Below are 25,790 nucleotides of genomic sequence, written 5' to 3'. Positions count from 1 at the left end.
ATACGACCGAAAGCTCCAATGCGCCAGTATAACGTGGGTAGTCCTTTTGAGAGAATCGCCATCGACATCGCCGGCCCATTCCCAGAGTCCGACCATGGGAAAAAATACATCCTAGTAGCCATGGATTACTTTAGCAAGTGGGCAGAAGCCTATGCCCTGCCCAACCAGGAAGCCTTTACCGTCGCTGTCGTCCTGGTGAAGGAATGGATATGTCGATTCGGTGTCCCATTGGAGCTGCATTCGGACCAGGGCAGAAATTTCGAGTCCAACTTGTTCCAAGAAATATGTAAGCTGTTGGACATTCGAGAGACCAAAACCACAGCTATACATTCACAGTCCGATGGAATGGTGGAACGAATGAATGAGACCATAAACCGCCACTTGTCCAAGGTAGTCTCTGACCATCAACGAGACTGGGATCAGTACCTCAACCTGTTCCTGTTGGCCTATCGTTCGGCAGTGAACGAGTCAACCGGCCAAACCCCCGCCAGTATTAGAATGGGCCGAGAGCTGCGGCTTCCTTGCGATCTGAAATTTGGGACGCCGCCAGAACAAGACACTGCGGGGGAAGACTATGTCAGCAAGCTTCGGCAGAGAATGGACGACATCCATGAACTAGTCCGTCTTAACATCCGGAGTGCAAGCGATAGGAAGAAGAAGGCATATGACATCAAGGCGAATGATGGAGAATTTAAAACCGGTGACTTAGTTTGGCTGTACAATCCTAAGCAACGCCGTGGTTTATCACCGAAGTTGCGGAACTCGTTTGAAGGTCCGTACAAAATCATGAGAAAGAATAATGACCTCGTTTACCAAATCCATAAGCCACCTCCAGGAAAGCCTAGGGTCGTCCATTTCAATAGATTGGCTCCTTATGCTGAAAATCATGACCAAGTTCGCGCCCTCAGACCACCAGAGGATGAAATGACGTTCCAGAAATTCATGTCCTTATATTCGAACGGACAGAAGGTCGTGCATGGGGTAACTCAAGAAGAGCCACGATACCTTTTCAAGATTCCAGTTGATTACGCACTAGCTCACTGCGTGTTAGAGGTTCTCCAAATGTCCAAGGGTATCGCTGTGGTATTCAACAAGAAATTCGGTCAGCTCCAAACATTACGATAACAGAATCCTGAAGTCGGAGGAGTGCTACAGTTGAAGAAGGGTCAGATAAACATTTTCTACTTGGTGACCAAAAAGCATTTTCGAGACAAACCGTTCTATGAAGATGTCTGGAGAACTCGTTCAATTGATGACTTATTTATTTTGTAGAAATTCATGTTGCATATAGAATAAAGAAAATACTTTTGTCTAGTTTCTACTGTGTTTATTTATTCGTTACGACCGGTTTCGTCAAGTTACTTGAAAATGACCTTATAAGCCGAAACCGGTCGTAACGAATAGATAAACACAGTAGAAACTAGACAAAAGTATTTTCTTTATTCTATATTCAATGTCTGGAGGAGTCTTACTAGACTGAAGGACACGATGCTCGACCAGAATCTCGTGGACTTGGCAATCCCGAAATTAGCATCTGGACTCGACAGGCTGGACTGGAGAATTGTGAGGAGCATGTTGGAAACGATCTTCAGATCCAGCGGCATCAAGATTTTGGTATGCGGTAACCATCGTCCACGACCGACCATAAAGACTGTGGAGTATTACTTCAATCGAACTTCACGTTAAAGATATGGGGAGTCTTGCAGGTATCGACACACGCCAAGAATGACATTTCGGGGCGAAACGTCTTTAAGAAGGGGGCATTGTAACGAATCTGAAGCCGGCCCTGACCGATATCTCAGCCAGCATACATGTAACTCACCGCGAACGGAATGCGATCGACAAGCCACCGCGAAAAGTCTAGGTCATTGCCGAAACAACTAGAGAAATCTAGCACGGTCGTTATCGACTTATAAGGCCCGCTTCTCGTCTCGAGATGGCAGTCTGTATTCGGAAAGTGAATCGTGCGTTTAAATAAAGAATTCGAACAGTGAAGATAAATTAAGCGTTAGTCGCTAAGTGTTGAATATAAATTAGTTGTGATAGTGAAATATTGTTGAAAAAAATTGTTTAAGACAGTTAATTCTTTAATTCGTTGCAATATTGTCAGAATTTTCAGTGTTGATTCGTTATATTGATCTTTACCGAATTATGAGTACTTTATTTTCCAGTCTAACAACGAATTACACTATGTCGTAATGTTGAAAGTTTTTGACTTGTTTCTTCCAGAGTACCTTTTTGGGTGGACGTTGTGAGATACCAAACATATATTATTCCAGATTCATTTATATTGCATTGATATTTCGACTTCTACAATTTCCTCTTCCATGGAAACTTCATGTTTATCGTTCTCTATCGAATTATCTGATGAATCCTCGAATTTCTTATGATTCTTGCTTCAGCCTCCCAAAACAAAACTCTGAATGCACCCATGCTTGTTTCATCACTCGAAGAAAAACAATAACTACTTCATCATGATAAACTCCATGTGGTAAGATACTACATTTTTTCTCAAGTTGCCTTGCTCTTGAATTATTTCAGAGATATTTAACAAAAATGAGAAATGAATATTGATAGGATTAATTTCCTTTGATTTCAGTTCCTTCGACGAAAAATTGGGAGAAAAGTTTGTAGAAATGGTTCCTCCTCAATATGAAATGGAGAAAATTCTAGCACGACGAAAAGATCCAAGAGAAAGAGAAAAAGTATTGACATTTTATGACGTCTTATTGCAGAATATTGCCGATGAACTTGACGGTAACAATTTTATCAATACCTGTATGTATGTATGTGTGTATGTTTGTTTGTTTGTAACTCAAGCTCAGGATCTGTATTTGACAGAATTATCGACATTATTGCTTGATCTATTCGCAGGCAGATAGCGCTGTACATAACCTCCTTGATATAAGTCGAACTCTCTTTACATGTATTTGAAAAAAGTATTTTTTTTATTAACACGCACGCCTGTTGCCTTATTTATAACGCCTACTGCCTTGGGTGAGGTAGCTGGTAGGTCTCCGGAATCGAAAAATATCAATGGTCATTTTCCGAAACAATATATGGCTGATTGATCCCAAAGTTTAGATGAAATAAATATAGTTCAAAAAGACTGAAAAACACGCTTTTATAGTATACGAAGCTAAAAAATTAAAAGTAAATATAGTTCAAAAAACTAAAAAACACGCTTTTAAGGAACATCGAACTGGAAAGTTGAAAGTATTTTTTTTAAATAAGCTTCACACAATAACGAACAAAAAATACTAGTATTATTGTGAGAAAAGCGTGGGCGCTTGTGCCGTATTTTTTGTATATCGAGCGCCAGTCGCTTTTTTCACGATAATACTATTATTTTTCGTTCGTTATCGTTTCAAGCTTATTTAGAAAAAAATATTTTCAACTTTTAGGTTCAATGTTCCTTAAAAGCGTTTCTTTCAGTTTTTTTAACTATATTTTCAGTGAATTGTGAAGATGAAAACTTCTTACTCAAATCAATGTGCTATGATACACATATCCAAGGTCTATGTGACGTAGTTCCGAGTATTGAAATACTTCCTAAAAACTGACAGTATTATTATTTGCTTGAATATTTACTTTGTTGCTAGTCAGTAACAAAGGAAGTAAAAAATCTTTGCAGTATCTATTAAATCAAACTTCTGAACTTAATGAACCTGTAAGTAGCTCTGATTTCATCCATTTGTCAATTTGAGTTGAATGCTGTTATGTGCGCCATTTTTTTTAATAGAATATCAATTTTCACTTTTGTAGTATTTATTCGGGAATGCTTTGATTTTTTCTCTTTTTCTAAATGTGAATTCAGGTGACTATACAATTTGAATATTTCGAATGATTGTAAACAAACTGTATTTTAGTCGTATAGTCACCTGTGAGGAATACTTTTGCTAAACAATTCCATAATCTTCATCACTGTCTACCCTTCACCAAAATTATTATCCATTTGCCAAAATGATCTCCATCTTCACCAAAAGTAGCAAAACCTTCACCAAACTTACCTGCCTTCGCCAAAATTATTGTCAGCTCCAATATTGAAGAATGAGCCAATCAGATAAACTCCAACAATTTGACCCTATAGAGTTAAAAAAAAATATGAAAAGGATCAATATAACTGTCATGAAAATGTTCATAATTCAATACAAATTTATTCTGAAATAAACAGATTCATCATTCGAATAATTGTAATTTTTTGCTGCTTTTATTTCACAAAAAATTTATTACATCAGTTATTTGGATACCATATGATCTTCACCAAACTACCGCCTTCGCCAAATTTATGGTCAGCCCCAATATTGAAGAATGAGCCAATCAGAAAAAATCCAACAATTTGACTTGATAGATTCCAAACAAAAATATGAGAAGGATCAATTTAACTGTCGTAAAAATGTTCATAGTTCAATACAAGTTTATTGTGGAAGTTTATTCAAATGAAATAAATAGATTTATTATTCCAATTATTGTGATTTTTTGTTGCTTTTATCTCACAAAAAATGCATTACAACATTTATTTTGATGCAATATGATCTTCACCAAAAGTATTAAAACCTTCACCAAACTACCGCCTTCGCCAACATTATTGTTAGCTCCAATATTGAAGAATGGGCCAACCAAATAAACTCCAACGATTTGACAAAAATATGGAAAAGATCAATATAACTGTCATGAAAATGTTCATAATTCAATACAAATTTATTGTGGAAGTTTATTCAAATTAAATACACTGATTCATCAATTCATTGTGGAAGTTTATTCAAATGAAATGAACAGATTCATCATTCCAATAATTGTATTTTTTTGTTGCTTTTATTTCACAAAAAATGCTTTACAACATTTATTTGAATGGGCCAACCAAATAAACTCCAACGATTTGACTCGATAGATTTTGAACAAAAATATGGAAAAGATCGATATAACTGTCATAAAAATGTTCATAATTCAATACAAATTTATTGTGGAAGTTTATTCAAATGAAATAAATAGATTCATTATTCCAATAATTGTGATTTTTTGTTGCTTTTATCTCACAAAAAATGAATTACAACATTTATTTTGATGCAATATGATCTTCACCAAAAGTATTAAAACCTTCACCAAACTACCGCCTTCGCCAACATTATTGTTAGCTCCAATATTGAAGAATGGGCCAACCAAATAAACTCCAACGATTTGACAAAAATATGGAAAAGATCAATATAACTGTCATGAAAATGTTCATAATTCAATACAAATTTATTGTGGAAGTTTATTCAAATTAAATACACTGATTCATCAATTCATTGTGGAAGTTTATTCAAATGAAATGAACAGATTCATCATTCCAATAATTGTATTTTTTTGTTGCTTTTATTTCACAAAAAATGCTTTACAACATTTATTTGAATGGGCCAACCAAATAAACTCCAACGATTTGACTCGATAGATTTTGAACAAAAATATGGAAAAGATCGATATAACTGTCATAAAAATGTTCATAATTCAATACAAATTTATTGTGGAAGTTTATTCAAATGAAATAAATAGATTCATTATTCCAATAATTGTGATTTTTTGTTGCTTTTATCTCACAAAAAATGCATTACAACATTTATTTTGATGCAATATGATCTTCACCAAAAGTATTAAAACCTTCACCAAACTACCGCCTTCGCCAACATTATTGTTAGCTCCAATATTGAAGAATGGGCCAACCAAATAAACTCCAACGATTTGACAAAAATATGGAAAAGATCAATATAACTGTCATGAAAATGTTCATAATTCAATACAAATTTATTGTGGAAGTTTATTCAAATGAAATAAATAGATTCATTATTCCAATAATTGTGATTTTTTGTTGCTTTTATCTCACAAAAAATGAATTACAACATTTATTTTGATGCAATATGATCTTCACCAAAAGTATTAAAACTTTCACCAAACTACCGCCTTCGCCAACATTATTGTTAGCTCCAATATTGAAGAATGGGCCAACCAAATAAACTCCAACGATTTGACAAAAATATGGAAAAGATCAATATAACTATCATGAAAATGTTCATAATTCAATACAAATTTATTGTGGAAGTTTATTCAAATGAAATGAACAGATTCATCATTCCAATAATTGTATTTTTTTGTTGCTTTTATTTCACAAAAAATGCATTACAACATTCATTTGAATGGGCCAACCAAATAAACTCCAACGATTTGACTCGATAGATTTTGAACAAAAATATGGAAAAGATCAATATAACTGTCATAAAAATGTTCATAATTCAATACAAATTTATTGTGGAAGTTTATTCAAATGAAATAAATAGATTCATTATTCCAATAATTGTGATTTTTTGTTGCTTTTATCTCACAAAAAATGCATTACAACATTTATTTTGATGCAATATGATATTCACCAAAAGTATTAAAACCTTCACCAAACTACCGCCTTCGCCAACATTATTGTTAGCTCCAATATTGAAGAATGGGCCAACCAAATAAACTCCAACGATTTGACAAAAATATGGAAAAGATCAATATAACTGTCATGAAAATGTTCATAATTCAATACAAATTTATTGTGGAAGTTTATTCAAATTAAATACACTGATTCATCAATTCATTGTGGAAGTTTATTCAAATGAAATGAACAGATTCATCATTCCAATAATTGTATTTTTTTGTTGCTTTTATTTCACAAAAAATGCATTACAACATTCATTTGAATGGGCCAACCAAATAAACTCCAACGATTTGACTCGATAGATTTTGAACAAAAATATGGAAAAGATCAATATAACTATCATAAAAATGTTCATAATTCAATACAAATTTATTGTGGAAGTTTATTCAAATGAAATGAACAGATTCATCATTCCAATAATTGTATTTTTTTGTTGCTTTTATTTCACAAAAAATGCATTACAACATTTATTTGAATGGGCCAACCAAATAAACTCCAACGATTTGACTCGATAGATTTTGAACAAAAATATGGAAAAGATCAATATAACTGTCATAAAAATGTTCATAATTCAATACAAATTTATTGTGGAAGTTTATTCAAATGAAATAAATAGATTCATTATTCCAATAATTGTGATTTTTTGTTGCTTTTATCTCACAAAAAATGAATTACAACATTTATTTTGATGCAATATGATCTTCACCAAAAGTATTAAAACCTTCACCAAACTACCGCCTTCGCCAACATTATTGTTAGCTCCAATATTGAAGAATGGGCCAACCAAATAAACTCCAACGATTTGACAAAAATATGGAAAAGATCAATATAACTGTCATAAAAATGTTCATAATTCAATACAAATTTATTGTGGAAGTTTATTCAAATTAAATACACAGATTCATCAATTCATTGTGGAAGTTTATTCAAATGAAATGAACAGATTCATCATTCCAATAATTGTATTTTTTTGCTGCTTTTGTTTCACAAAAAATGCATTACAACATTTATTTGAATGGGCCAACCAAATAAACTCCAACGATTTGACTCGATAGATTTTGAACAAAAATATGGAAAAGATCGATATAACTGTCATAAAAATGTTCATAATTCAATACAAATTTATTGTGGAAGTTTATTCAAATTAAATACACAGATTCATCAATTCATTGTGGAAGTTTATTCAAATGAAATGAACAGTTTCATCATTCGAATAATTGTAATTTTTTGTTGATTTTATTTCACAAAAAAATCATTACAATAGTTATTTGCATACAATATGAACTTCACCAAAAGTATTTAACCTTTCACCAAACTACCGCCTTCGCCAAAATTATTGTCAGCTCCAATATTGAAGAATACGCCAAACAGATAAACTCCAGTGATTGGACTTGATAGATTTTAAACGAAAATATGAAAAGGAACAGTATAACTGTCGTGAAAATGTTCATAACTCGATACAAATTTATTGTGGAGGTTTATTCAAATAAAAAAAATAGATTTATCATTCGAAAAATTGTAATTTTTGTTGCTTTTATTTCACAAAAATTGATTACAACAGTTATTCGAAGGAGTTTAGTGATTTTTGGTACTTTTTTAGATAAATGCAGATACTTCCAAATCAACGCATCAAGTAGCGGCATAAATGGATATGCCACAGACGAGCGTTTGGAGGGAATTCAAAAAAAGTGGTTTGAAATGTTACGAGATACATATTTCACAAAAATTACATACTGATAGAAGGATGTAATTTTATAGCTGGCTCCCGAATAGGGTACACCCTATAAACTTCTTGAAAAACATTATTTAGACCGACGAACTATGGTGTTTTTAATAGAAATAATGGCACATTTGATGTTAAAATAATCCACGACACTCTAGAGAAGTCAGATCATAAGTTCAGTTCCATTCGGATTGTGGGCTCGAATTTATGAGGACCGAATAATTGGACCCCATTTCTTTTCTAATACTTTGAACAAGGAAATTATCTTCGGTTTCTAAGGAAGAATTCATGAATACGTTTCCCCTTGTTAACTATAATAGCTTCTGGTTTTAGCATGATGGGGCTTCTCCACACAATAAAATAGCAATTTGCGAATATTTACTCCGAAGATTTCCTGAAAGGTGGTTAGGAAATTCACGACCAGTGAGGTGGCCGGTTACCTGACCTTACAACTTTTGGATACTTTCTTGTGGGGCAGGTTGAAGAACATAATCTATAGCAGAGTTTCTCAAACTTATTTTATCTACCGCCCACTTCAAGAATTAATTATTTTCTAGCGCCCCTCAATTTTTTTTACTTCACCACATCTTAAGAGTCACAATCGCATTATTATTTTAATAATTGAATCATGTGTGTCTTGTGAAAATAAGACTTTCTGATGAGAGTGATGCAACACCATTTTGTAATATTAGGAAAACTTTTATTATTAAAACAAACATTCCAATTCGAAATTTAAAACAAATCTAATGTGAAGGAGGAATTTGATTATTTTCAACAAGTTTGTTAATATCAGGGTCGAATTTACTCAAAAACAGTCGTAAGCCACCGCGTTCGGTAATCTGCAACCGGTTTCTCTTTTTAGTTTGCAACGTTGCCGCAGCACTAAATTCACGTTCACACAAATACGATGATGGGAATGCTACCGAAAATCGTTGAACGATGGACCACAATCCAGGGTACAATTGCTGGATTGGCTTTTGTAGCCAAAATTCTGGGTATCCATTTTTGAATTTAATTTTTATTTCCTCGTTCGTTATCAGTTCTATGAGTTCTTCTTCCAGCTGTGGTGATCCTGCTGTATTGACATTTGATGAAGGATCCAACACTCAGTCCGGTATTTCCAATTTTAAAATATCTGGAAGGGTTCGGCGAAATCACTGGTGGAGGTTCTCCAAATGTTGGCAATAAACAAGCAAGTCGTCTGATGATGCACTTTTTGGAACCTTTGGTGTAGTAATGAATATTACTGGAGTTTTTTCCCAACACCAAATCGTTATTTTCAACACCTCGACACGTGTTTCGATCACCAAGTGATCATCTTCGAAGAGGAAGATTGAAACTGCTAAAACTGTTTTAATCTTCCTCTTTGAAGATGATCACTTGGTGATCGAAACACGTATCGAGGTGTTAAAAATAACGATTTGGTGTTGGGAAAAAACTCCAGTAATATTCAAGCAAGTCGTCGTTGTTGAAGGATACTGCTGACAAATTAGGGAAATTGCGAAACTCACGTCTGACGATATTATTCTAGTATAAAAGTAATTTGGCTACAAAAGCAGCAATGACACCGTGAAGTTGGAGATTGACATTATCTTCAAAATAATTTATACAGATCTGTCAAGTACGCAATATCATTCTTTGAAGTGATGAGGTTGTCGTGCAATTCTTCGTCTTTGTTTTCCAAGAAATCTATTACAGAGTCAAATCGATTATGAAATCGAGTCAGACAGTTACCTCTTGATAACCAATGCACTTTTGTGTGTGATAACAATCGGTTGAAAGCTTCATCATTAGCAACACAAAGCTGATTGAATAATGATCCGTCATTCAAAGAGCTGTTTCGGATTTTATTGACTGCTTTGATGATATATTGCAGTGATTGAGAGAGGCGCTCACTCAAATTTTTCGCAACCAAATATTGCTTATGAATGACGCAATGTACAGCGAGCACATCTGGAATATTATTTTTTAAGGACGTTATGAAGCCTTTGTGACATCCTGTCATAGCCCGAGCGCCATCCGTAGCAGCTGATATAATATTCTTCAGTGGAATATCTTTCTCATCACAACATTTTTCCAGTGTATTATATATGGTTTCTCCTTTTGTATCCGTCTCTAAATTTCTAGCAAATAGTAGTTCTTGATATATTTTCTCATTTTTTATAAACCTCACGTATGACAACAACAATGCTTCATTGGTTGGTGAAGTGAACTCATCTAAATGAATTGAAAATTTAGAAGTCTTCAGATGATTGCACAGTGACTCTTCAATGTTTTCAGCCATCTCATCAATTCGTCTTTGCAAGGAACCATTGCTCAAAGGAATTTTTTGGATAATATCTGCCGCTGGTTTATAGAGCACAGTAGTTATTACTTCTTTTATTGCCGGTAAAATTAAATCCTCTCCAATAGTGTGAGGTTTATCTGTTTGAGCAATTAGCAAGGAGATATTGAAAAAAGTTTTGACACAGTTGGCTGAGCTGAGTGTTTCTTTTCCAGTTCTTGAAAATAAGTCACACTTTTGTCTTTTTTATCTGAATGCTGCATTTTATTCAAATGATTTTGTAGCCTTGAGGGTTTCATCGCTTCATTCGGAAATGTTTGTTGACAAAGAAGGCACATAGGAAAGATGGATTTGTGGAATTTTCAATAAATCCATATTTTATATATTTCGCGCTATACTGCCGTTTCTTCTCTATCGATTCCGACATGATTGTGTCTTAAAAAATGCCAGAGTAAAGAATACTGTGAGTGACACCACTCACAGTATTCACCACCACACATACACCATTTTCCCTAGCTAGTCGCTTACTAAATTCACTTGTTTTCCTAATATCGTCGAATAACATTACTGGCTGGATGGCGCGCGCGCTTCCATATGAGGCAGCAGGCAGGCCTGGTACTTTGAAGAATGGAGACTAGAAACTTCTCGCTTCGCATTGAAGCTTACCGCCATCTATTGTACAGTTTGACAACTATCGGACAGGAAATAGTTACTTGCTAGTCCCCTAGATGGCGTTATACGAGGAAACGCGCGTTAAGCGTAAAGGAGCGGTAAAGTTTGTGTTAAAAGCAAAAAAGTATTTTTAAATCAGTTATCGCCCCCCTAAACCGCTTCAATGCCCCCCAATTTTCTTTGTGCCCTTTACCGCCCCCCTATAGGCCTTCAACGCCCACATGGGGGCGTTATCGCCCACTTTGATGAACACTAATCTATAGAGAGCAAGAATATGACACAGTGGGTGAAATTAAAGAAAATATCATCAAGCAATGCAGGTCTATCAGAAGAAGAGATATTGTTAGGGCTGCTTTGAGGAGACGAGTTTATGTATTCAAGAGGGAGACCATCATTTCGAACACTTGTTGTAATACTTTCTGTGCATTTTTAGCAAGATCATGATTTCATTCTTGGTTTTTGAAACGCACCGTACTCAGTCAAGTGTTTGTTCAAAATACCAAATAATGTTCCATCCTGCTGCTATTTTTACGGAAATAATTCAAAATAAATTTGTCTTCATTTCGTACTATTTTTATCAAATTTATGATAAAGTTTCAACATATCTCGTTTTTCTTCATTTGAGAATGAGGACATTTCGACTGAAGTATTTGTGCAAACTGATTATATTTGATGAGTTCTGACAACTAATGTTCATTAAACAAAATTTTTTGAGGTAGTCGTGATCATCTCAGATGAACTTTTTTTTAATACCTGTGATTTCAGAAGAGCAAATCATAACAAATTACACATCAATGAAATCAGAATGAGAAGCACTATTTTTCTGTAAAAAAACAATATGGCGCCCTTAATAGAAAAAAGTTGATGATGATTTCTAAAAGACGAAACGTCGGATGGTGAATATGAACATGAAAACATGTAGCTGAAAAACAGTATCAATGAAAATATGTTTTTGTTTTGAGCTATGTTTACAAATAACGCTAGAAAAAAACGAATTTTTCGATTTTCAGTTTTTTACGGATATATCCTGAAATACTCGGAATTTTCCAAGTTCCAAAACAGTATTTTTTCAAGCACAAAAAACGCAACTTTGCCCCAATTCAAGTTTCGACGTATCTACTGTAGTTTAGGAGATCCCAATGGTGGGGGTCGAATTTGAATTAGAATTATAATAACAAAAATGCCTCATATCTCCCTCCAAGCTGGAATGTTCATGAATAACTTGGAGAAAACTACTCAACTTGTTTTTCTGAATAAACTATTATAGATATGTTCACAAGGTTTCAGAAACAGATAGAAATTACAGACATTTTTACAATTACGAAAATTTAACAACATATATTATTTCACAATTTGCCACCAAACGATAGACACGTCTATCAACAACCATTTTAATCACTATCATTAATATAAATCAACCTCTTACTTCATCAGATTCATCAGTATCCTTATGAACACAGGAAATTTTGATGAAGAACTGATTTTGTCAAAATCAATTACAATTATTGGAAAGTTCAACCTAAACATGTTCCATTACATTCTCAACAACAGGCCATTGATCAAATACATCTTCAAGTTGAAAGTAACAGTAACACCTAGAAAAATATATGAAAAAATCTACTAACTCAACCGAACAACAACGTAGCATATAGAATGGTAGATATAATAGGTAGACATATGAAGAACAAAAAATCAATTATTGATTATGTTAGGTTTTCCCCGTGGGTTGACTAATAATGGATTAAACTGAACAATGATCAAACTCAACTTTATTTCACTTTGAATACAACAAACACTTCCATTAAAACTTCAACTATTATTCGAATATCTATTGGCTTACTAGATCGCTTTGCGAACCGCACTGTAACTTTCAGTTGACTGTGTCGGTAGCATTATTCTCGAAGCAACGCCATGCCTGGAACGGAGGCGGACATCGAACATTTGCGAGCTCTTAGCTACGTCACAATTGGTTTGTGGCTACCAGTGGTGGCTGACGTTATTTTCTTTAGGGCACGATTTACAACAATAAGGAAAATAGATCAGGTGTATACAATAACATGTAGGTTATGTTTAGAAGAACATCCAGGAATTTCAAACAGATAATTTCAGAACACAAACGGAACTTTGAACTGAAAAAAACATTTTACCTATGCATGAAAGTAAAGGACAAAAAATCAAACCTGCTGGAACCCCTGGTAACTAATGAACGAAAACAATAAAATTTCGTATCGAATGATGAACTACTCGCTTTCATACAAATTTATTGAAAATAAAACGTTTCAATGATTCACGTTTGGTGGCAATATATACGTCAAACCAGTCTTTATCTTGTCTTATGAATATCTCCAGAGTTTTATGATATATCCTATAAGAACTGACAATTAGAATCGTTTCAAGGGAGAAAACAGGAGAAACAATTGCAAAGAGGCTCTAATTTTAAGCAAAATCTCAGTTGACCGTTGATAAGCGAATTAAATTTTTTCACAAAATATTCAACATTATAGATTTTCTTTAAATTTTTCGAAAATTCAAACTTTATACTCCCTCGCAGGAAAAGAAATGTCTGAAAACGAGACTGTGGAAGGTCTCCTGGCGCAGCTCATCCACGATTTGACAGAGAGAGAACAATACGCCCAATATGAAGCTTTGGAGGAGTCCCAGAGAAGGATAGAATTACTTCTTCTTCTCTTCGACAGAGTGAAGGTTCGGAGAGACAAGGTGAGATATTTGAATTATGATTTAGGTGCTTGACCGCAACATGATGCGTCTGTTCCTGTGCTCAATCATTCATTATAGCGAGTTTATTCATCATGTTATTTATCATGTTTATTTCGAAAATGAGAGTCCCGTTGATCTGTCAAACATCTGATTTCTTAGGTATAGTTCAAGTAAACGATATAGTGCAACCTACCTTCCACCAGCTCCCCTCTTTGAAGCGATCGATTGTATATATGTCTCGGTAGAGTTGTTCGTAGGGGTGCGACAGTATATATATATATATATATATATATATATATATATATATATATATATATATATATATATAATACATATATATATATATATATATATATATATATATATATATATATATATATATATATATATATATATATGTTTTTTTTTTGATTGATGCAACAAATTTTCCTTTATTTTGAGTATTTCAATATTAAATTCTACAAAAAGGATTTGAAGCTTTATATCTTCTATTAATTATCTGCGAGCGCTTTCGACAGTTGGTAGTACTGTCATCATCTGGCACTCCTCAAACTGAACTGGTCATCCTGTTGTCTGTCTCTTTATACGGTCAGAGCGTCAGAGGTATTTCAGGTACTTTAGGTAAATTTGCCTGTATTTGTTCTGCATCAGGTACTCTTCTTCGTGTTAGATCTTCTCTAGGAATGTGTATGGTTTTGTTTAATATATTGAATGTGAGATCTTGTGTTTTGATTTGTACTTGTTCCTCGATAAGTGATTTATGACTGTTGAATTTATGGATGTTCGAGTTTTCCCAAATGTCCATGCGGTTTCCCTTGTTGATTTGTTTTATTAGTTTTATGTTCTCTGGTGGGGGGAAATTATGTTTGCAACACACGCCATACAAAACAAAACATATATATATATATATATATATATATATATATATATATATATATATATATATATATATACATATATATCTATATAAGGCCAAGGTAAAGAAAGAAAGGTAAACAATAATTGATTTTTTTTTTCGTCGATATATATTCAATTCAGTGTTTTTCACTCATTTCTACTGCCCTGAAGAAGCTTCCCACCAGAAGCGAAAGCTTGGCATAGTAAAGCAGAGTTTTGATTCTTGATATTTCGTTTTATTGTACATTTCTCCAGTAGCTATATATATTTACAGGGTGTTCCTTAAACACATGCTAATATTTAAAGAGGTAATTTTTAGACCCATTTCAAGGAAAAAACGTCCTATGGACGTATGTCCTAAACGCCTTAACTTTTGAGATACAGGGTGGCAAAGTTTTCAAAAATAATCAGTTTTTTAATAATAACTGAGATAATTTTGTAGACATCTTTGGCATATTTGGTACATATGTTCCATGCCTCAAGGCGTATTTTCTGATGGACAATTTTCTTAATTTTCTCTGCCAGTGGCGTACGTACGAGTTTTGAAATGTATATTTTTGTCAAAAAAAAATACTACGCCACTGCTTTATCTTGAATTAAAAATTATTTTTAAAATCTCCATACATTTTTGAGCACATTTGATTTACAGGGTTTTCTTTGTCCGACGCATGATTTTCGCTCAAAAAATTAAAAATCGCTTTACTTAAGGATAAATTCCTTAAAAATATGATGCGGTATCGTGCATCGACTGAAAGCAAACTAAGAGATCAGATTTGTTGCAAAATAATTGAGGATCTAAAAGGTATTTGTTTGTTGTCAGATGTACTGTTCTCAATTAAAATTACGTCATAACGCAGCACCGCTTAATATTTTTTGAAAACATAAATTTAGTTATCCTGGAATAAATGACGTGTAGCAGAATTTATTTACTGCACCTCTTGGAAATATGGAGTTTGTCGATATGTGATTTCTTTTAAAGATTAAAAGCAGAAAAAACAGCGTACCCACCATAGCAATAAAAAACGAATTCTCTGTATGTACAAACGTCAGTAGCTAATATTGATGTTGGTTTAAAGTAGGGTGTTGGTGTTAAAAACTGTCACAGCGCGTTTTGATTGATTTTGAAGTGTTATTTAAGTTATTTTGGTAGTCCGCTGTTTTTCTGAATATCAGTAAATATGGTAAATTATACGAATGCGGAAGTGGCGCAAATGCATTACGTATATGGCCTTGCCGATGGTAATGCAACAGAAGCCAGGCGCATTTATCAGGAAAGATATCCTAATCGTGCCTTACCAGATAGCCGAACCTTTTCAAATATTCATCGTCGACTTGGGGAAACTGCTAGTTTCAAGAAAGGGACTCCGGAAGGTAGACCTCGTGTAGTAAGAACTCCTGAAATTGAGGAAGCGGTGCTGTAAGAAATTGAGGAACATCCTGAGACGAGTACGAGGAAGATCGCTAGAACTCTGGATATTTGTCATCAAATTGTTTGGCGTATTTTGGTTGATTTTTTGTTATACCCATAACATATTTCAAGAGTGCAGGCATTACTCCCCAGAAATTTTCCACAGCGTGTGAACTTCAGTCAGTGGTATCTACAAAGTATTGCACTAAATCCTCAGTTTGAGACACAAATTTTGTTCACAGACGAAGCAAATTTTTCTCGGGAAGCCATTCAAAATTTCCATAACAATCATGTGTGGGCTGAAGAAAATCCCCATGCAATAACCGAAACCCATTTCCAACATCAATTTTCGGTTAATGTATGGGCAGGAATTATAGGTGATCATCTAATAGGCCCATTTTTTCTACCAGGATGCCTTGATGGTCGTTCTTATTTACACTTTCTCGAAGAAGACTTACCTGGGTTATTGGAAGATGTGCCACTTGCGTTAAGGAATCGAATATGGTACATGCACGATGGCGTCCCTGCTCATTTCAGTGTAATTGTCCGAAACCATTTAAATCCTAATCGTTGGATAGGTCGCGGAGGACCTTAGCAATGGCCAGCAAGATCCCCCGATCTCAACAGTTTAGATTTTTTTTTATAGGGTCACCTTAAAACTCTTGTGTATAAAACTCCCGTTAATATTTTAGAAGATTTAAGAGAGCGAATAGTTGCCTCGTGTGAAATTATACGAAATACGCCGGGAATATTTGAACGGGTACGTAATTCCATGCGTAGAAGGGCAGAAGCATGCATACTAAGTGCAAGAGGCCACTTCCAACAATTTTTATAATCAGTTTTGGTATTATTACTAATTAACAAATTTGTGCTATTCGTTTAGACTTACTGTCAGAAAATAAAATAAAACTCGTTTTTGTGAAAAATTTATTTTTTTGCAGATTATGTTTTCAAATATTATTAGGGAATTGGTAATGCGTTATGAAGCAATTTTCAGATTCTCATTCATTTTAGAATTGATCTAATTTCTTAATTTGCTTTCTGTCGATTTTTATTTTTTTGGAGTGAAAATCATGCGTCGGACAAAGAAATACCAGGAGATCAAATTTTCTCAAAAATAAATGAGGATTTCAAAAATGATTTTATTTTGGAAAGAAAGCATTGGCGTAGTACTTTTCCCCCAAAAATATTCAATGCGAAACCCGTAGGGATGCCAGTGTTTGAAAAAATACAAATTTGTGTACATCAGAAAATGCACCTTGAGGCATGGAACATATGTACCACATATGCCATAGATGTCTACAAAATTATCTCAGTTATTATTAAAAAACTGATTATTTTTGAAAACTTTGCCACCTTGTATCTCAAAAGTTAAGGCGTTTAGGACATACGTCCATAGGAAGTTTTTTTCTTGAAATGGGTCTAAGAATTACTTCCTTGAATATTAGCATGTGTTTAAGGAACACCCTGTATATCCGTGGAAAAAGAACTCACTTCTTTCCTGAGGAAAAAGTAAATTCATAAAAAGTGTCATTTTGTTACCTGTCGTCAGAGATAAAATGTCAAACTTTTTTCCCGTTACAGAAAAAACTAACATTTCTGTTTTTTTTTTTCAATTCGATCATAAATGTGAATTTAATTCTTGATTTGTCAAATCCTCAATATGTCAAGTTCAAGTAGCCTTCATTTATCCTGTATCATTATATTATATATTGTCCTGTAAATGGATCCATCTGTTGGGCAATACATTTTGTTTCTCTTTTATTCTTTATTTAATCTTTGGAAATATGGATATTTTTAGTTTCTCTGGTATCGACGATTAATGTAACTTGTACAACACTATAATTTATGGAGAATGAAAATAGGTTTTCACGATAAGAGTAGTATTTTGACATACCTTTTGTTCGAAAACTTTTCCGCAGTTATGACATGAACTGTTGAATTAAATTCGTTGAATTGAAACAACTATAGGTGTGTGAATCCTGAGTTATATTCGCAATAGTTGAATGTTTGATTGGTAAATCTACTTAAAAAATGAAATTCATATTGATGTTTTTTTAAATCAAATATTAAAGTGCCGAACTCATTACCACTATTCATTTTGTCTAGAATATGTTTTCATTTGTTATTGTTTATGTTACTACTGTCTTATGTAAATAAATTATATATTTCTCGGCAAATAAATGGTTGACCGATCAATTCTCAGGTGGCAAAACGTGAAGAAATACTTGATGATTTGGAAGAGAAATTAATGCCAAAGTCATTCTTTGATATATCTGAACCCCTTCCGGAAGATATATATAAACTACCAGCTGCTATGTGGGAACAAGCGATTGATAAAGCACCTACTAAACAACACATGGATAGACTCCTGAAAAATTACCCCCTTCCTTTAGTCAAGAAGTGAGTATCTGAATTTTTGACGAATCCTCGAGATTAGAAAATATTCCGGTCTCTATCTGGTATTTCAGCATATCGTTGATTTTATAGAAGTGACTTTTCATTTATTATTCATTCCCAAGCAACTACAATGGTTTATACAGGGAATATATACGGAAAATATTAATATACAGTGAGTCTGTTTAAGTTCGCACCATATGGAAAATATTTTTATTATCAATTTTATAAAAAAAGTCATTCTTTATAGAAAGTATTGCATGGTCTTAAACATTTTTTTTGTATACCAAGTTTATCAGAAAATATTAATTTTATTCAACAGTAAAGTGAATTTATTTTTGAAAATATTGTAAACTTCCAACTGTTATCTCTTTATTCGTTGAAAATTTGATAATCTTTACGCTTCTTAAGTTCTATGTTGCTTTGTTGCTTTGTCTGATGATGAATTAAAATGAATGATACATAACAAAATGATTTATTTCACAATTATTAGCTATTAACTACATATATAGGGCATTTCAAATCCGATCCTCACCATTGGGATCTCGGAAACTATGAGAGATACGGAGATGGTTAAAATGAGGACACAATTTCTAATTTACCTCATACATATCTCATTTATCAAATTTTGATTGTTGATTCTGTTTCCGTATTTTTTCATTTCAAACGAACCAAACTCGGTGAGATTTTGATCCAATATCTTGAATATAGTTTGATGTGGTTGTCATCTTTCGGGATACAAGTTTAAATACATTTCCGATGTCCTAACACTGTTTTTATCGTATTTGTAATAATTTTGTATCATATCTCTGTTTTCTTCATTCGTGACAGCCATTTTTCGCCAAAAATTCAATGACTTGTACAATAACAAAATGTCATTGAGTGTAACATATTGAGTGTCGAATTTGGAACGATCAAAGTCAAAGCCTATTATGATAAGAATTATTTTTTTTTCTATATCCTCAGATTTTCGAAAAAAAAAATTATAATTCATGATACATCATTGAAAAGGTAAAACCTGATTCTATTCAGAATAGAAAGAATCCAATGTAGAGGCCCATAAGAAGAAATGAAGTTGATGAAATTATGTAGCAGGGAAAAAGTGGCAATGTGGAAGTGCAATTTATTCTCGACTCCTTCGAAAAATGAAGCCAGAAAAAATGAAAAACCATCCGGATATTTCCGGATATGCTCGAAATTTCAGAACTTTTTCAACGGCATACTATTAGTCAGGCAAATGCGCAACTTTGCTCCAATTCAACCATCTTCGTATCTCTCATAGTTTTCGAGATCCTAATGGTGAAGATCGAATTTGAAACACCCTTTATCCAGTGCTTAACATATGGGCTGAAAATTCCCAGGACTAAAGAAGAAAACTCGTTCTTTTTTGTTGAAAATTGGTATTATTCATCAACGTAATCTTCATCCAGCCAAGAGCCACACAATAATTTTTGCGCCGCTCTAATACTTCAATACCACTTTTGTAGAACGATTCATCTTTTGCCTCAAAATATGTCTCAGTTTCAGCAATAATCTCTTCATACGAGCAACATTTTTTACCGGTGAGCATTTTTTGAGGTCTGCGAACAAACAATAGTCGGTAGGAGCCAAATCTGGCGAATACGGTGGATGTAAGACAATTCAAAGTTCATATTTTTACTATTGTTTTGATTAACTTGTGACACGGTTAGTTGTCTTGATGAATCAACTTTGTTTTCTTTGCCATATGCAATCGTTTCTTCGCAATTTCGGCCTTCAAACGCTCCAATAACGCTATATTATATGTACTGTTGATGGTATTACCCTTCTCAAGATAATCGATTGATATTACAGCACGCAAATCCCAAAATACCGAGGCCATAACCTTTCCAGCCGATGTTTGTGCTTTCGGGAGCTTTGGGCGAGGTTTATTAGTTGGTCTCCACTCAGATGGCAATCGTTTTGATTCCGGAGTGAAGTGATGGATCCATGTTTCATCTTGACTATGAGAAAAGAGCTTTCTCATAGTCAAATGCTCATGCAATATAAAACCAACATATTCTTTTGATATCTTTACAATGTCAGCTAGGTAGGCAGGTCTAAAGTGAGTGGGTCTATTCGACCCTCCACCGCAACCCATAAGGGTTTATTGTGGCTCACACTTATTCACACTCGGCCAAATAAACCTAGCTTCTTAACGAATCCGATTAGTTTTTATGGTGAGTGGTCTCTCAGGTCAGATGGTGAGAGTACGGATCTGATGAACTCAAAGAACCTGGTTCGGTCCCCAGCGGGGCAGGCACAAAGTATATGCTCTGCAATGTCATCATTTTCCAGACAGAGGCGACACACACTGTCTTCCGACAATCCAAGTCTCTGCATGTGATGATTCAAATGACAGTGACCTGTAACAAGGCCTGTTAGACATCGTAGTTCATCCCTACTGTAGTCCAACAACTATTTGGAATCAAGCTTCGGAAGGTGAATAAACGCCTTGGAGTGAGCCAGTCCTGGAAGATTCTGCCAGAAGTCCATAACTCTTCTTGCCATTCAGGTGTTCAGTGTTTGTTTGGCAAAGCCCAAAGCGATGCCAATGACAGGTTCTGGTCCAATGAAGCCGCTTACAGCACCCTCCTTTGCAAGAGAGTCAGCAGCTTTATTGCCTTCCAGGCCAGTATGGCCAGGAATCCAGACAAGAGGCAATCTGTTAAGTCTCCCTATCGAGGATAGTCTTTTTTGGCAGTTTGCTACCAACGCCGCTTGACTGTCCGAGAATATTTTTATTGACTTGTGAGTGAGGTTGAATTTATCCAATCTCTCCGCACACAATTCAATAGCGTAAATTTCCGCTTGAAATACAGTCGCATAAGTTCCTAGGCAGGTAGATAACTCTGTCCTGGGTCTGCGACTGAAAACACCTGCACCAAAACCGGAAGGTGTTTTTGATCCATCTGTGAACCAACAACTATCTGCTCTTAATATTTTCTTCTTCCGCAGGATCCAGTCCTCTCTACTGGGGAATAGTACTTCATAAGGCAGTTTGTAGTTGACAGTTGGAGGCATAAAGTCAGAGGTCATTTTCAGAATGCTGTGACTTCCGATGTCAGCCAACAGTCTGTTGCAGTCTGCATTGAATTGATTTGTGCAATTGGCAATGTGCACGAGTCTATATGCAGTCCATCTAGCCTCTCTTTCCAGAAAAATGTGGAGAGGAGGTAGATCTAGAAAGATCTCCATGGCCGCTGAGGGTGTGGTACTGATGGCACCACTGATAGTCAGCCAACTCACGCAAGTTCACTTTTCGATAATTCAGATAGATTTTGTGTTTTTTTTTTGTTTTCTGGTGTAACTGCCTCATTTGGACGTTCACTGGGTTCTGCATCATCAGTGTCTCTACGACCACGTTTGAAGTCAGCAAACCAACGTTTAATTGTCGTTTCTGATAGAGCAGAGTCCTTATAACACTTTTCAAGCGATTACTTCGCTTGAACGTTATTTTTTTCCACCAAGATGCAGTGTAAAATTGAAACACAAAATTGTTTTTGATCCATTGTTTTGAAAATAACAAAAGTAGTGTCATTCTTAGCACAATATGAGTAAAATATCATGAAAGTTCAATAGCTTTCTTCTGAAAGTTGGTACTAACTGAAAATGCGGTGAATGCTATGAGACTTGCGCCATCTATGTGTTAGGCCCGGGACTCTTCATCCCCGGTAGTATGATGTTAAACGCGTAACACGCGTGTGATAGTTTATCAACAATTTACTATTACTTCAACGTATCCCCCTTATCTTCTGATACAGGTTGCTGTTTTGAAAGATAATTTCCTCAATATATTTCTTATTATATTCCAACTTATACTCTAAATTATTTCCGTAATAACTGTTTCCAAATGGTTTACTTTTGTGAATGGCCTGTGTTGATATACCTCTTCTTTCAAGTGACCCTAGAAGAAAAATTCTAATGGGGTTGAATTTGGTGACCTAGCTGGCCAAAAAATATCGGAATATCTATGAATTAATCCTCCATTGTAGATATTTTCGTAATACTGCCGTACTTCCTTCGTACTATGATATGTTGCGCCATTCTGCTGGTATCATATCTGGTATCATGTCTTGAAAGATGATAATAATAATAAATTCATCAATCCCAAAAAACATAACATGTTTATAGTAGGCACAATGTAACATACATACTGAAAAAATATTCCGAGAATAATACAACAACTAAAACAAATAAAAATATGTTAAACTAGAAAATCGTCAATCTATTTTAGTTGTGCCTTTATTATATGAATTAACTGCGTCATAAAAACTATATTTTGACCAAATTTGCTTTTGTGTGGTTGTAAAACTATATATTTTGTATTTGCCATGTATTATGATCACGAATTGAATGAATTCCGTTAAAACATAGTACTGAATGTGTTTTACAATTCTCAATTTTATAAATGAAAATGTAAATTTTGAAATGGTAATATTTCCCTGGTATCAAATGATTTTCTAGGTTTATACAGATTGCTAGTATTGTCTCTATGATTCAGCTCATATATACATTTTATTTTGTAACCGTTGTAAAGGTTTCAAATGAGAGGAATTAGTTGTCCAAACTGATGTAAGGTATTGGAGATTCGAATAAATTGGTTAAAAATAATTTGTTTTCAAATACCTGTAAGAAAAAAAATTCCTTATTTTATAAAAAATACCTACAAGAGGTGCATTTTTTTTAGGTCGACTGATATGTGAATTCCACGAGAATTTTTTATCTAGATATAAACCTGAAATTTTGATTTCTTTCTTGAATTCTATCAAAATATTTTTGAAATTGAGAATAAACGTTTTGGATATGATTGTATAGCAAGCAGACTCAGAACAGAGATATCAACCTGCCTAGGGACCTATGTATTTCAAGCGGGAATCTATGCTATTGAATGGGGAATGTTCCTCCTGACGAAAATCAAGTCGTTTTCATAAAAGAGCTCTAAAACAACGCATTTTACACTTATGATTTCAACCTTTTTCTTAAAAAAATTATTTGAATACTTAAAAAAGAGGAATGAAATAATGCATTCAACATTTGAAGGGATTCGTTACTATTTCATCATTTGGCAACATCGGTTATAGCTAATGAAGGACAATGAATCTGTTACCTGTATGAGACAAAGATCATATATTCCAGAGGCGTGCTGTTCTGTTCACTAATGTTCCAAGTTCCAAGACATTCTGTAACATATGACATATTGTGCACCTAACCTATCTTACTCTATATCAATAAATAACAAAACAACTGTTGTTTATGTGGCTTGTGGAAGTGGTATAATTTATATTTTGCCTTAATTGTTGATTCATAAAGATAATTTTCCTTTTTTAAGGTAGAATATCTATATTTGACTACATTTCGAAGTGAATTTGAAAAACACATGAATCAAACTCAACTTTATTTTGTTCAAACTTGCCTTTGCTGTAATAACCCAAATTGAGGAACATTCCCCATTGTGTGCGAAGAAATTGGTAGAATCCAACCTCATGCTAAATTGGTAGCAAATTGTCAAAAACATTTCTCCACAATAGGAATACTTAACAAATTGTCTCTGGTTTGGATTTTTGACTATACTGGCCTGGAATGTACTGACTCCCCTGAAAAGGAAGGTTCTGCAAGCAGCTTCATCGGAACATTGGCATCGCTATAGGCTTTGCCAAACAAATATTGAATACCTGGAAGGCAAGAAGATTCATGGACTTCTGACAGTATCTTTCAGGACTGCGGTTCACTTCAAGGTGTTCATTCACCTTTCGGAGCTTGAAACCAAACAATTGTTTGGAGGGGCTTTTATTCATGGTTGGACTCATTTCCCTCTATTATTAAACAAGTGTCTTATGCGGAATTTATTTTTCCATTCTGGAAACTATTTTTGTGTTCCTTTATGCGTTCTTCCAGTTTGACCTATATAAAACATTGGACATGACCCACATGATAATTTATACACTCCCGATTTTTCTGAAACTGAACTTTTATCTTTGTTATAATTATCTAAAGGAAGTAGATATAGAAAAATCAAATGGATACATATATCAATGATTCGTTACCAGTTTCTGAGTGATGCTCATGCCTCTCATCAACAAACTAAACATGCTAAACAGCTGAAACTGTTAAAATATGTTCGAAACCAGTGTACCAACATAAAAAAAGCTGATTGGATGTACGTGATCCGCAAAATTTGAACATTCACCTTATTTTTTGAACAACACTTACAGTGTCCTGGATATTCCACGAAAGAGTTTCATCTGTAGGTAAATCTGAAGTCTGAACGCTAGTGGACCTTTCAGTTTTGTTGTGACCTAATACAAATTTGGAAGTTGTTAGAGGGCCTTTTTATCTATAAATTCTATTTGTTTTTTTTTGAAATTCAAATTTGTTTTTTGTATATTCAGTCAGAGATAACTTTTGAAAAATATATAAATAATTTCAGGTTTTTGGAATACTTATCCGACTACAAAGAGGTGATAGCCTTGAGGATGCAAAGGAGGCACGAAAATATCATTTCACAAATGAGGAAAGAATTGCGCAAAGAGGGTCAACAAATGAAGCATATGGCAGAGGTTTGTACGAATTTTTCATATCAATATATTATTTCCTAGTTGAGTTTTATTTTGTCCAGAATTTGACATCAACAAAATTGAAAACCAAATAGTAGATTTCAAATTTATTGAGTTGAACAAACGTTTGAAATGATAATAGTAATAATAATGAATGCTTTTAATGAAAGGTTATTCAGTACAAGATACACTAACCTAAGTTAACAAATGACAGAATTCAACTTTTGCATATGATAAATCAAGGCAGAAATTGGTCTTACATCCAACCAGCAACAGCTAACTCATATTAATACGAAATTTTTTGCAATCAAACTTGATGAAGAAAAGGAGAAAAGGAAGAGAGGAAATCAGGAGAGAGTCGAAAATGAATGAGAATTTGATATTGTTACAATTTCCTCGTGGGTTTACTAATAATTGACTACACTGAACAACAATCAAACTCAATTGTATTTCACTATGAATATAACAAAATACTTTAACTAAAACTTCAACTATTATTTGAATGCCTTGGCAATCGAAGGCGGTGGAAAATTTATCGGAATTCCATGGAAGCCGGTGGCATTATTCTCGTCACATCTGGAACCGCAGCGAACATCGAACATTCGCGAAAATTCGGTCGGACTGGGCGCGCACTTAGCCATATCATAATTGGTTTACGGCTACCAGTG

The 25,790-nt window shown here is 34.2% G+C and overlaps 1 protein-coding gene across 2 annotated transcripts in view; it reads left to right on the top strand.

Moving 5' to 3' along the window:
• The window catches only part of LOC111508771 (uncharacterized), a 75,291-nt gene that overhangs the window by 20,896 nt on the left and 28,605 nt on the right, over positions 1-25,790 (top strand). For both annotated transcript variants that reach the window (XR_012466159.1, XM_074178284.1), the window contains exons 4-7: positions 2,600-2,757; positions 13,679-13,845; positions 18,357-18,553; positions 24,996-25,125. Coding sequence is in view for 1 of the 2 variants with exons in the window: in XM_074178284.1 (XP_074034385.1) it covers positions 2,600-2,757; positions 13,679-13,845; positions 18,357-18,553; positions 24,996-25,125 (652 nt within the window). In the remaining variant the exon portion in view is untranslated. The remainder of the gene's footprint in view (positions 1-2,599; positions 2,758-13,678; positions 13,846-18,356; positions 18,554-24,995; positions 25,126-25,790) is intronic.

This window comes from Leptinotarsa decemlineata, unplaced genomic scaffold (assembly GCF_025532065.1).
Source record: "Leptinotarsa decemlineata unplaced genomic scaffold, Ldec_3_MD MMD2_tig00003736_RagTag_RagTag, whole genome shotgun sequence".
In the NCBI taxonomy this organism is placed as follows: domain Eukaryota; kingdom Metazoa; phylum Arthropoda; class Insecta; order Coleoptera; family Chrysomelidae; genus Leptinotarsa; species Leptinotarsa decemlineata.
Note: the sequence above shows the minus strand (reverse complement) of the source record. Positions and strands in the feature narration are given on the sequence as shown.